Source organism: Felis catus, chromosome C1 (assembly GCF_018350175.1).
Source record: "Felis catus isolate Fca126 chromosome C1, F.catus_Fca126_mat1.0, whole genome shotgun sequence".
In the NCBI taxonomy this organism is placed as follows: Eukaryota; Metazoa; Chordata; class Mammalia; order Carnivora; family Felidae; genus Felis; species Felis catus.
The window spans coordinates 191,979,947-191,993,155 of record NC_058375.1 but is presented as its reverse complement, the minus strand read 5'-3'; the positions used below and the strand labels follow the sequence as shown (position 1 = coordinate 191,993,155).

The following is a 13,209-nucleotide window of genomic DNA, read 5'->3' as shown; positions in this document are numbered from 1 at the left end:
CCAACTAATCTTTGACAAAGCAGGAAAGAATATCCAATGGAATAAAGACAGTCTCTTCAGCAAGTGGTGCTGGGAAAACTGGACAGCAACATGCAGAAGAATGAACCTGGACCACTTTCTTACACCATACACAAAAATAAACTCAAAATGGATGAAAGACCTCAATGTAAGACAGGAAGCCATCAAAATCCTCGAGGAGAAAGCAGGCAAAAACCCTTTGATCTTGGCCAAGCAACTTCTTACTCAACACATCTCTGGAGGCAAGGGAAACAAAAGCAAAAATGAACTGTTGGGACCTCATCAAAATAAAAAGCTTCTGCACAGCGAAGGAAACAATCAGAAAAACTAAAAGGCAACCGACAGAATGGGAGAAGATATTTGCAAATGACATATAGATAAAGGGTTAGTATCCAAAATCTGGAAAGAACTTATCAAACTCAACACCCAAAAAAAAAAAAAATAATAATACAGTGAAGAAATGGGCAAAAGACATGAATAGACACTTCCCAAAGAAGACATCCAGATGGCCAACCAACACATGAAAAAATGCTCAACCTCACTCACCATCAGGGAAATACAAATCAAACCATAGTGAGATACCACCTAACACCTGTCAGAATGGCTAACATTAACAACTCAGGCAACAACAGATGTTGATGAGGATGAGGAAAAAAAGGCTCTCTTTTGCATTGTTGGTGGGAATGCAAGCTGGTGCAGCCACTCTGGAAAACAGGATGGAGGTTCCTCAAAAAACTAAAAATAGAACTACCCTATGACCCAGAAATTGCACTACTAGGTATTTATCCAAGGGATATAGGTGTGTTGTTTCAAAGGGACACATGCACCCCAATGTTTACAGCAGCACTATCAACAATAGCCAAAGTATGGAAAGAGCCCAAATGTCCATTGATGGATGAATGGATAAAGAAGATGTGGTATGTATATACACAATGGAGTATTACTCGGCAATCAAAAAGAATGAAATCTTGCCATTTGCAACTACATGGATGGAACTGGAGGGTGTTATGCTAAGTGAAATTAGTCAGAGAAAGACAAAAATCATATGACTTCACTCATATGAGGACTTTAAGAGACAAAACAGATGAACATAAGGGAAGGGAGGAAAAATAATATAAAAACAGGGAGGGGGACAAAACATTAAGAGACTTTTAAATATGGGGAAGAAACAGAGGGTTATGGGAGGGGTTGTGGGAAGGGGGATGGGCTAAATGGGTAAGGGGCATTAAGGAATCTATTCCTGAAATCATTGTTGCACTATATGCTAACTAATTTGGATGTAAATTTTAAAAAAATAAATTAAAAAACAAAGGAAAGAAACAGAGGTTTTTGTGGGAATGGAGCCTATTGTCCTTTATACCCACATTACCATTATGACATGGACAAGGGATGCCTCCCAATGGAGGCTCACACAGCTATAAATGCCTCTCTGCTAAAACGGGAATGGTTCCTTCAGAAACAGATTAAACCTGATGTGACAGGTCTTTCCAAATTACAGGAGGATGTGACTTCCCCATTCCTCAGTCCTCTCAGTCCCCTTGAAGAACTGATGGACAGTGTGTTCATTGCCTTAGTTCCTGGTGACCTGGGATAACCCCAGGGAAGAGCTGATGGAATGAGAAGGGGAGTCTGTGTATTTCCCCAATGGCAGCACCACCACTGTACCCAGTGGGGCCTTCTGGAGAACGACAACATACTATCCTGCCAGCAGCACCACACTTAGCAAAGATGGCCAGTCGGGTCAACTCAGCTCGCTGAGCTTATAGCAGTACAAATGGCTGTGCAGAGCGCCATTGCCCATGACAAGCCTCTTGTCCATATTTTTACTGACTCATGGGAGGTTGCTAATGGACTAGAGTTTTGACCAGGCCAATGGCAGCAGGACAATTTTCCCATTCAAGGCCATCCCATTGGGGGTGCCCCAACTTGAAGGGACATTGGCCAGGCACTAGTCATAATTGAGGTTACCCACTTCCAGCACATTCAAAGGCTATCACTCCAGGGGTTGTCTTTAACTGAAAGGTGGATGCCCTGGCTAGGTCACTACCAGTTGGAGCTCAGCCACCAACTCTTTACCAGTGAGTCCACCGGCTCCACCTGCTCCACCCACCATCACCAAACTACAGCCCTTCTCCCCGCTCCCCCCCCACACACACATGCATCAATTGTTGGCTCCACCATTCTGACCTTTCTTAGTCACCACTTCCATGCTCCTTATTCCCTGGCCAAAGGGTCCCTTATCTCTTCAGGTCATGGGGGAGCTGCTGCCACAATGACCTGGGCCCACCAGAGGGCATTCTGCTTGTTCTGAATTGCAAATTATGCTCCTAAACCAAAGACTGCACACTGCCCTGTCATGCTGCAGGTCTGGAAGGGGACCACTCTCTTCGCCTCTGGGGGTTAATTTCATAGGGCCATTCCCTCTGTCAGCAGGCACTATCCACTTGACAATTAACGTATGGAGAGTTCTACTGGCCTACTGCTTGCTACACCTCCCTATAGAGGTGGCAGGTAATCTCTTTCTTTTCTAAGTACATCCTGTCCCCATTTGGCCCTCCAGACATCACTGACACAGATCAAGGATCTCATTTTATTGCCCATATAACACCGCACTGGGCTCTCCTACAGGGTATCCAGTGGTACTTTCATCTCCTAAGTTGCCCCTTAAGTTACAGGGTAGTAATTGGACTCCTAAATGGACTTTCTGGCTGCCAGGGCACTTACCACTTTAAACTCTAGGGATACGGCCAGCATGATCATCATACCAACTGGGCTCACCAGGCCATGCTGCCTATGACTGTGATCATGGGGGAATTTGATGCCTTCGTCTTACAGGACAATATTACCTACATTTTTCCCAACAGTTCTGAGTCCCGTCACAGACTTAAAATGTTGATCATCTCACCTTTCAAAATTCCTTGGCAACCCAATCAAGGGCAAGGGGGCTATGACCCCCTGGTCATAGTTAGTCCTGGCCCATAAGAACATCAACCCACTGTGCTGCTGTTGGAGCACACTTACCTGCTTGACATGCAAATTCCGCTTGAAATTCCAAGGTATGGTGGCTTTAGTGGAGGGCTGCTTTCTCCTAACCATACCTCCCCAAAGGAGGTGGAAATACTTGCACCAAGACCCACTAAAGGGATGGCGTGAAGCTCTAAAAGGGGGGGGGGGGCACTCAGGCTGGTTGACACCAGCATGAGGACATGACAGCACGGTGATACAATTACACCACTTGGCCCTACCCCGCTTTGGAGGAGGCTACCAATGAACTGTTGACCCACAACAACCCCTTAATAAATCTTCACATGGGGCAGTCAGTGGGGAGGTGCAAAACTATAAAATACAGATGCTCACTGCTGCTGGCCTTACTCTGGGCCTTGAGTGCCCTCCAGGTCATAGGGCTTCTCCTCAGCCCAGAGAAGCAACACTACAAAGTCGCCGGACCATAAAGCACTCACTCACAATTGCATCCCAGCATGGAAGGACAGCACGTGTTGGAAGTCAGCCCTTAGAGGTGTGGCACCCAAAAGCCACCAGGTATGGATGTTAGCTTAAAGGCCACCGGCCCTGCTTACATGTTCACAGATATCCTGACCTCTGGGTACCGGCCATTACATTGCCCTAATTTCAACCCTAATTGGCTGATAGGCTTATGTAGTTCAGACTCATCTCTGGTAATAGATAGCCAAACATTAAATTGTTGGGACCATATAACTAAGTTTTCTTTAAACCAAGCTACACATGTGCCTCCAACCCTTACTACTTATGGATGGAGACCTCCTTGGAGAAGGGCACTGCCTAATTATTTACAAGGTGCACCCAACGACCCCTAAGATTTACTGAGAATTTGTGATACTAGTAAATGCTCCTGATGGTTCAAGCAAACCTTAATCTGGGCACCCCAAATCTCTGCAACCTTATTAGACCCCTTGATCCCTCAGTTCCCCTCCTGGGTAACTACCTGAGAGAGCCACCCCTCTCTCTGGGATGGCTCCCTCCACCAGTGGCAACGCTGGAGATGACAACACCCAAGCCCACAACGTCATGGGACACAACCTCATCCCAAACACCGCCTCTGCAACCTTCCACTATGGCAGGGATGACACCCAGAAAAGACACAGCAGACTTGGTTGAGGAACTGAACACCTGTTTATCTGAACTCCCTAGTGATGACCCCCTTGGGGGGTATTTTGCACTTAACAACGTGTTTACCCCAGAACCTCTTGCTTACCACAATGCTGGCTGCTCAGGTGTGGGGTGGGACTCTGGCTGCCGAGCTGCTCTCTGCTGTGCCTATGAGTTTGGCAAGGCCAGGGTATGAGTCCATCTCACAACCTTATGGGAGCCCTTTTAAACACTTCACTCGGTTGCCTGCCTTCCCCACACCCATTAGATTGGCCCACATTATGCATCCTCCTGGGGCTCAGTGAATTTAACTTCCATTGAGAGGACCCCTTCCTGACTGCAGATCCTGCCACCACCGCAGCATCCCCTTCTACACCCGCTGGAAGGACCACAGTTACAGGGTCACCTCTCCACACCCCCCTGGGGGGACCCTCCCACACAGCCACTACTCAGAGCTCCTGTTCAAGCCCTCCAATATAGTCTTCATATATTTACACAATGGACAGAAATCAAGCTCATTTTGGGGGGCTGCTGTAACTGCTGGGCATGTTACCGAGCTCAGCAAAGGCTATTTCCCAAGTTTCTACTCAGCTGATTTATTGACTCGGCCCCCATTTGCCCAACAGAAGGCACTCAACCGGTCCCTGCAGCTTGCCCGCAGCTCTCCGTGGTGCTCAACTGCTCCCATGCAGGACACTTTGCGAGACAGCATGTGGCACCTGCAGGAGTCTGTCCGCATGTGCCCTTTACAATCCTCCATATCTGCCCCAGGCACCGACACCACACGGATGAATGCGACCTGCACTTTGTCCCAAGGAGCACAGTCCCCATGGTCTTGGTTCTTCCCTCAACCTCCAATACATCTGCATCCCTGCTGGCCCCTGGGAAATCCTGTCTGTCTATATAAGTGTACTATGGTCTCCCCAGGACTACCCTCACAAACCACTAAGCAGAACCCTCAGTCTGTCTTCCTGCCTCCCTCACATCAACAGTGTGCAGGGTTCATCCCTATTACGTCAGGTGCAGGCCTGCTACTATCTCTCATAGGGACCGGACAAGGCACTGCTGTATCAGGCACCCAAAAGCAAATTATTAAGGCACACACCCACCGGCCAGCAACTCCGGCTGAATACATTGGGCTGTTACACCAAACCCGAGTCTTTTTAAAGAAGTTTTTTTTTAATGTTTATTTATTTATCTTTGAGAGAGACAGAGACAGAGTGAGGGCAGGGGAGGGGCCAGAGGGAGAGAGGGAGACACAGAATCCAAAGCAGGTTCCAGGCTCTGAGCTGTCAGCACAGAGCCCGATGCGGGGCTCGAACCCATGCACTGTGAGACCGTGACCTGAGCCAAAGTCGGATGCTTAAGCGACTGAGCCACCCAGGTGCCCCACCAAAACTTCATTGTTAACACAAAAACAACATGATTCTTTAGCAGAGGTGGTTTTGTATAACTGTTTAGCTTCAGATTACTTATTGGCCGAGGAAGGAGGTATACGCGCTGTAAACGGAATCACCTGCTGCATGTGTATTAGTAATTCTGGACAAATTCTGGGAAACTTACAAAAGATGGCCCAACAGGTACAAGTATTTCATAACCTCACCCAAGCGTTTTACCAAACAAATACCTTAACCTTATTCAAGGGCTTTATTTTCTTGGCTGGATCTCAAAAAGAGAAGGGAATGGTTATGGCCAGGATTTCAAACTGTCACGTGTCTACTGACATTTTGCTTTGTTCAAATGTTCATGGGTTACATGACCAAAACTCTGCCCGTGCCTTTTAATACCTCCACCATCCTGGCAGTGCCTAAAATTTTCCCTAAAGATTAATTCCTAAGCAGCACAGGGTCAATTGTGATGAGAAAAACAACTTTTTTGTTGTTGTTTCTGAGCTGCTGCCTAAGCATTTTATAGCCTGATATAACCCTGCTCACACCCAGAGTCTGGACATTTAGATAAGAACTTGAGTTCAGGATTCCCACTCTCAGTTCCCACTTTGGTTTTCCCAGGGCACCTTTTAAAATAACCACTTAGGGGGCACCTGGGTGTCTCAGTAGGTTAAATGTCCAACTGTGGATTTCGGCCCAGATCATGATCTCACGGTTCATGGGATTGAGCCCTGCATCAGGCCCTGACAGCACAGAGCCTGCTTGGGATGGTGTCTCCCCCTCTCTGCCCCTCCCCTGCTCATGCTCTTTCTCTCAAAATAAATAAATAAACATTTTTAAAAAATAAAAAATAAAATAGAATTAGCATTTAGAAGTTAAGCCCTTGAAAACTTAGTGACCTCGGCCCCAAATGCCTCATAAGTAACAGGTGCTTGCTGCTCTGCTGTCTATGTCCTGCTCATCGTGACTTGGGACAGAGGACTGCTCAGGTGCTCGGAGACCTACCTGTCAACCCCTATGTAGGTGGCTTGTGCCCCCTCATTCTGCATATTCTTAATTCCACACACCAGCTCTGGCTCCCCACAGTAGGGAAGGTAACAAAAGATTGAGCTGTGTGCAGGCCAACTAAAGTCAAAGGAGGTGACATTTCTTTTCCCTAGACTCTGTGCTATGCATAGTGTACCTCTTCCATCCCTTCCCAACAGGAAGAGAAAAGAATCCCAAGGGAGCAGGATACAGGGTAAGTAATTTGTTACTAAAGGAAAGTTCCGCGAAAAGGTCTAAAAGGGAAAGAATACACCATCCTAAATATACTTCTTTGACATAAGAACTATTTTAGTCTGATTATTTCTAAGAAACAGCAGACACAGGAGAAGTTCTGAAAACCAGAGCACAAGTTACCCTTTTGTAAGAGTGGTTTCCATTTTATAAGAACTCTCCATTTGTAAGGGTCTCTCTCTCTCAGGAAGACAATGATTCTAAACATCTAGAAACTCTCATCTATGGAGAAAGCAGAGTCTTCTCTCACCACTTACTGTGTTTTTCCTGATAGCTTCCCACAACTGGATCCCCACCCACCCACCCCCAACATCTTCTTTTGTCTTTAGCTGAAGATATTATCTAAGGTAGTGACTTGGGCAATTCTGAAGAGTTACTCAGTTTTCCTGGGTCTCCCCCATGCATACAGGAGGTTCACATGTTATAAAACTTCTGTTTGTTTTCCTCCTGTTAAGCTGTCTTTTATTGCAGGGTGTGGCTCAGCCCAGAACTTAGAAGGGTAGAGGGAAATTTATTTTTCCTCTTCTACAGGCTCATTAACTTTCTTAGGAACAGATCTCATAGGATTATCTCAGAATGAATGAATGAATGAATGAATGAATGAATGAGTGAATGAATCCAAATTGTTTCTCCCTCTTTTTAAATGTATGTCCATTTAGGGGCGCCTGGGTGGCGCAGTCGGTTAAGCGTCTGACTTCAGCCAGGTCATGATCTCGCGGTCCGTGAGTTCGAGCCCCGTGTCAGGCTCTGGGCTGATGGCTCAGAGCCTGGAGCCTGTTTCCGATTCTGTGTCTCCCTCTCTCTCTGCCCCTCCCCCGTTCATGCTCTGTCTCTCTCTGTCCCAAAAATAAATAAATGTTGAAAAAAAAATTAAAAAAAAAAATAAAAAATAAAAAAAAATAAATGTATGTCCATTTAATTAATATATTGCATTAGTGGTTCATAAAATGCTTGTGTTTAGTAATCATCCATTTTTGCTTGTAAATGTCTTGGGGCACCTGGGTGGCTCAGTCAGTTAAGTGACCAACTGTGGCTCCGGTCATGATCTTGCAGTTTGCGAGTTCAAGCCCCACATCAGGCTCTCTGCTATCAGCACAGAGCCGGCTTCAGATCTTCTGCACCCCCACTCTCTCTGCCCCTCCCCAACTTGTGCACGCTAGGGCTCTCTCTCTCTCTCTCTCTCTCTCTCTCTCTCTCTCTCAAAAATAAACATTAAAAAATAAAAAAAGGTAAGTCTTGGTAACAAAGCAAAACTAAATGTTTCCATTTCAGATCCTGAAACTTCTACAAGGTGGTAAACTGACTTCCTAGTAAGGAAAAATTTACACTAATTCATCAGAAAATAAAACTGTCTATAAAGAAACTTGAATTGGGGTAAGCACCAAAACTCAAGGAATACAACCATGTCAATCCAAGGTGACCACATTCCCCATCTGCTCTTGACCATCTCGGTTTATGTCTATTATCCTAGCCTGATGATTAAGCGTGCCCACTGTCACTCTCAAAAATGGCACAGTTTGGACAATAAGTTATTCATCACCTTATCTGGAGACAAAAAGATTCCTAAACAATCTCTGACAAAGAGAACTTTAAGGTTTTCAGAAACACTACTATTACAGAGGTGCTTTGCATCATCTGTTTTTAAACTCGTGAATTGTGAAAGAGTTAATAACATTTTCACTTGCACAGTTGTAAAGTAATAAGGACTGATCAACACTCCATGTTTGTGAAATAAATGTAAAACTCTGCCTTGCAACCCCTCTCTGGGAACTTCCCTATCCACCTGTACCCCTGGTCTGAGGATCCACGAGAATGGCACAGTGATTCAGCATTTCTAAGGCATTCATTAAAATGTGCTTGAGTGCAATGAAATCAGGAAAGGAAAAAAAGATACATAATACACATACTAAAATCAAAACTTCTTGTATAAAAGCAAGGATGATGAAACTCTATCGAATCTCTTTGCTGAAACGTTTGTAAAGCAGCTGAACTGACAAGTGTCTCCCATGACTATTACTGGAAAGTCAGTTATCTTAAGACACAGCAGGAAACATATGGGACACTTTTTGTCACCTCGTTCCAGAAATAAAAGGGAAATCACAGAACACAAAGGGAAATTTCACGACACAAGACGCTGTTTATACCTGTGGCGGCAGGGGGCACTTTTTAGAATCTTGCTTATCTCATGTTAGTGTCTCCTGGGGGTCAGACGGTGCCTTGTCCATCTGTGCACCCTTATCTCTTATCTCTGAATCTTTAGCATACTCCTTTGCACGGGAAAAATGTGCAACCAGTGTGTGTTGAATTGAACTAATAAGAAAAGGAGAAAAACGCTTCCAAATATAATTTCTGTGTAAGCATTTTTTTCTAAGATAAAAAGAACCCCCACCACCTCGCCCCAACAGCAAGTATGTGTTCCGTGGTGAGAAATCTACGTGAGTGGCAGGACAAGGTTTAACAAACCATATTATCATAAAAATTAAGATATAGAGGAGTCAAACCATGGCCTACCCAAAAAGCAACCACATAACATTAGACCAGAAGATAGGCGTCAGTCATAGCCTTTAAAACTTGAGTTATAAAAATATTCCTCTGAAATATTTTTAAGTCTCAGCTCAGGAGGAATTGAGCATTCTTTGAAATACACTTTAAGGCAACTTGTGTGTGTGTGTGTGTGTGTGTGTGTGTGTTATTCCTCCAACACCCTAGGCAAAGGCACCGGAGTTCGAGAGCCTACCACCCAACCACAGAAGGTTTCATTAATTAGGACAGCCAGAAAATGGGTCTCAATGCACTTCTCAAAAGGGCCTTGGATTCGCCTTCCTTAAAGTCACCATCCACTCATCCTATCAATAAGACAAATGGGCAGACAGGATCCAGGAGTCAACCCACTAAGTAACATAGGAGCAGATGTCATAGGGCTGTGAGAACAGAGTCCTGGAGTTCATCTCAGCCAAGGTGGGTAACAGCCCCATCACAATACTGTGAAACAAAATTAGCTGCTCCAATAATATTCTGTATTGAATAGGAAGCATTTTCTCAGAAACCTGACTTGTAAAAAATAATAAAAATGAAATGTTTTTTTGAAGTTTATATTAGCCATTTTACAATCTTTGGAAAATCACCCAAAAGCCTTAAATTTCTAACTCCTCGTTTGTAAAATGGGAATAAATACCATTACCACTTACCTATGTTTTAGAAAACAAATCAAAACAATGATATGAACCACAGATACTTTTCTTAAACACTAGACGTTAGACAGTTACTGCTTTTCTCAATTGAACAGGTATAGTCCAAAGTAAAATATCTGACATACAAACTCTATTCTCTGCTCCTGATAAAGAACACAGGCACTGATGACCAACCCGTTGTATAAATCTGCTTGGCACCCAAAATATTACTAACTCAAATAAAGAGCAGTAAGCAAGAAAAAAAGATCCTTCAAACTCTTTGGATATTAAGCCTCTCATGTTCTGTTGAGTGCCTTTTTAAAAATCCGTGTCACTTTCTGAACCAACTGGAAAGTAAAGCAACGACTCACAACGAATGCAGATGAAGTCTTGAAGGACTATGATGGCCAAAACTGGTCTCTATATTACATAAACAGTTTGTATATATTCGCTATAATCTTTTTAAATGCCAAATTGTTTACCTGCTGAAAATATGTCAGAAAAAAAGTATTTTTTACTATGATCACTTAAAGAAATTTAAAATCAAAGTTAAACACTCAGTTTCTACGTGAAAGTGATAGGGACTCTGCAGACAAATAGCCTCGTAGAGCAATCTTCTGTGTGCAGACTGAAAGCAGTTTTCATCATGGGGTGTAGAACACTGCACCCTTATAAAAAGTCTCACAGAAATAAGTCAGGACCATAAGCATACTCACTTAACTACCCCTCAGTGTCCAATGCAACTTAAAGACACATGGACCACATTTCAGCTATTGGATTTAAAAAAGCCATAAGAAATTCAAATTCCACATTAGTGTCAGAGAGAAAAAAACAAACAGCAATCCTATCCCAGTAGATCCCAGGTTTACTTCCTCCAGTCTCTCCTCTATCGTAATACTGATTGATTTCCGAATAAAATGTTGCAGTAAAATTTGTGAAATCGGATTCTGGCAGCAAATCAAATCAAAAGACAACTCTCCGTGGCAGCTACTTTTACATACCCAGACCCATGCCTACCTTGTTATGTTTTTGCTGGTGTCTCGTCTTTGTGTCAAGAACATGATAAGGGCTTTCCGAGTCTTGGTTGATGTAATATATGAGTCTTGAAGGCAGTGTGATTTCTTTCTGCATTGCATTCCTGTAACTGGTATCATTGCTGCTATTCTGTTGCGATGTGTTGTCTTCGTCTGCCAGGACTTCCAAATTTTTTTCTGCAGTTTCATTCCAATGCGGAGCTGGGGGGGGGGGTGCACAAAGATACACAAATACACACATATGCCCAATAAATACATACGTACTACAATGTTTTTCCATCAATTGCAAAAACAAAGTTTTCTATTTATAAGCAGGTAAGAAGTAGAGACACAGCAAAGCAAGTTATCCCAACAATGAAATGGCCTGGATAGGTTAACGGCCAGTGAGGCATATACGATGATGTACTATTTATTGTCTTACTGTTTTTTATGTGTATTTCTAACCAGTCTCAAATCTACACTTCTAAGTATGGGGAGTCGGGGTGTGGGGGGTGGAATGGACTTGAAGGAAGACGTTAAATGAACATGCTCAGAGGTTTTGACCCTCTTCTCCATCCCTTGAGTCTACAGAAAGCTCAATGGGACTCTGACTAGGAGTATCCCATCGGAGAGCTAAGAATGCTCCTAAGATAACTGGAGTGCTGAATTCACGGGCACGGGTTGTTAATTGATTCATTAAACAAAGCAGACAATTCCTTTTTCTTTAAACTTTGAGACGAGCAAAAATTCTCTGCCATAGAGGGAAGCAGATGCTGGCAGCGTTCCAATTCCTTTTATTTTCCTGCCAAGGCCAGCTTTCTGCTTCCACTGATTTCCAATCATCGACGTATTGAATATCATATTATGTTAATTGTTCATTATAATGACAAGCATTTTGAGAATTACAAACTAAAGGTCTCTCTCTCCGAAGTTTCCCTCCCCCATCTTAAGTCCAACAGCAGTGAATAAACCCAGCAGGCGATGTGAGGAAACAACACATTACCACTATTATTATTACAGCCTCCCGCATTCACATTCAGGCTCTCCACCCAAGAAGCAACTTGCTCCCTCACTGCGTTTACCGTCCACCGGTTTCCCCTCCGCCAAGTTACACAGATCGCTGAGGGACCCCGCATCCACTAAATACCTTCCAGTGGAACCGACAGTAATTGGAATGGGTTTTTAGTGAATGCAACAGAAACGGACTTCAAAAAGTGAACTGGAATGAACAGGGGTTTGGGAAAGAGGTGGAGAGGCAGGCAGGGTGGCTGGGAAAGGCCGGGCCCGGGACGTGTCCGGAGCGCACGGACCCGCGTGCCCTTCGCTTTCCTCTGCAGGGCCCCGCAGGCAAGGCAATGCAAAGGGCACCGGGGCCATACCCACCGCTGGGTGCAGCAGCCCCCCAGGCACGGGGCCGGGACGAGGTGGCGAGTGGAGGCAGCAGGAGAAGGACGAGGAGCAGGCGGCAGGGCGGCGCGCGGGCCAGGGCGCGGGCAGGCGCCGGGCCGGCGGGGCCGCCGCGGGGGCCGCCGGAGGCTCGGGGAAGGCTGTAGCCCGCCAGGGGCGGCCGCCGGGAGCTGCTGCCGGGCGGCTTCATGGCTCATAGCTCCCGGGCGCCGCTCGGTGTGGCCAGCGAGAGCGCCGGGCTGGGCTGCGGGGAGGCTGCGGGCGGAGCCGGTCACGCCGGCTCAGCGCGCATGGTGCCGCCGCGGGCAGGGGGCCGGGGCTCGGGGCTCGGGACTAGGGGCTGGGCGGCGCCCCCTCCCCTGCTCGCCTCTCAGCCCCTCCCGGGCGGCCGCTGAAGAGTCCGGGGGTCCTAGTCGCTCCGCCAACTTGGAGCCTCCCCAGATGCTCCTCCCTCCCTGCGGCGGGCGCGGCCGCTCCAGCAACTGCGGGGGCTGCTGCTGGGGCTGAGGATGCTGAGACGGCGCGTGAGAGCGAGCGGCGCGGGGGCGCGCGGCGCGGGCGTGCGCCCCGCCCTCGAGAGCGCGCCCGAGCGCGCCTTCGGGTCCTGATGCTGATGCTGATGCCGATACGGATGCCGTTGCTATTGCCTGGCACCGGACGCACTGCGCATGCTTTATCGTGGAGGAAAAGGGAGAGGGGAAAAAAAGCAGCAGAGTGATGCAGCATCCCAGGCAGCATCAGAGGTGACGGTGGCATCTTCAGAGGTGGGGGCGGGAGAGGGGGGTGGCTGGCAATAAGAGATTAGCC

At 46.2% G+C, this 13,209-nt stretch overlaps 1 protein-coding gene across 6 annotated transcripts in view; it reads right to left on the bottom strand.

Annotated features, from left to right (window-relative positions):
• The window catches only part of ADAM23 (ADAM metallopeptidase domain 23), a 188,081-nt gene extending 175,298 nt beyond the window's left edge, over positions 1-12,783 (bottom strand). For all 6 annotated transcript variants that reach the window (XM_023259637.2, XM_011285539.4, XM_045034391.1 and 3 more), the window contains exons 1-2: positions 12,379-12,783; positions 11,000-11,217 (exon numbers count right to left, since the gene is read on the bottom strand). In XM_023259637.2, the coding sequence (XP_023115405.1) occupies positions 11,000-11,217; positions 12,379-12,592 (432 nt within the window). In that variant the 5' untranslated portion in view covers positions 12,593-12,783. The remainder of the gene's footprint in view (positions 1-10,999; positions 11,218-12,378) is intronic.
• Between the last annotated feature and the right edge of the window lie 426 nt (positions 12,784-13,209).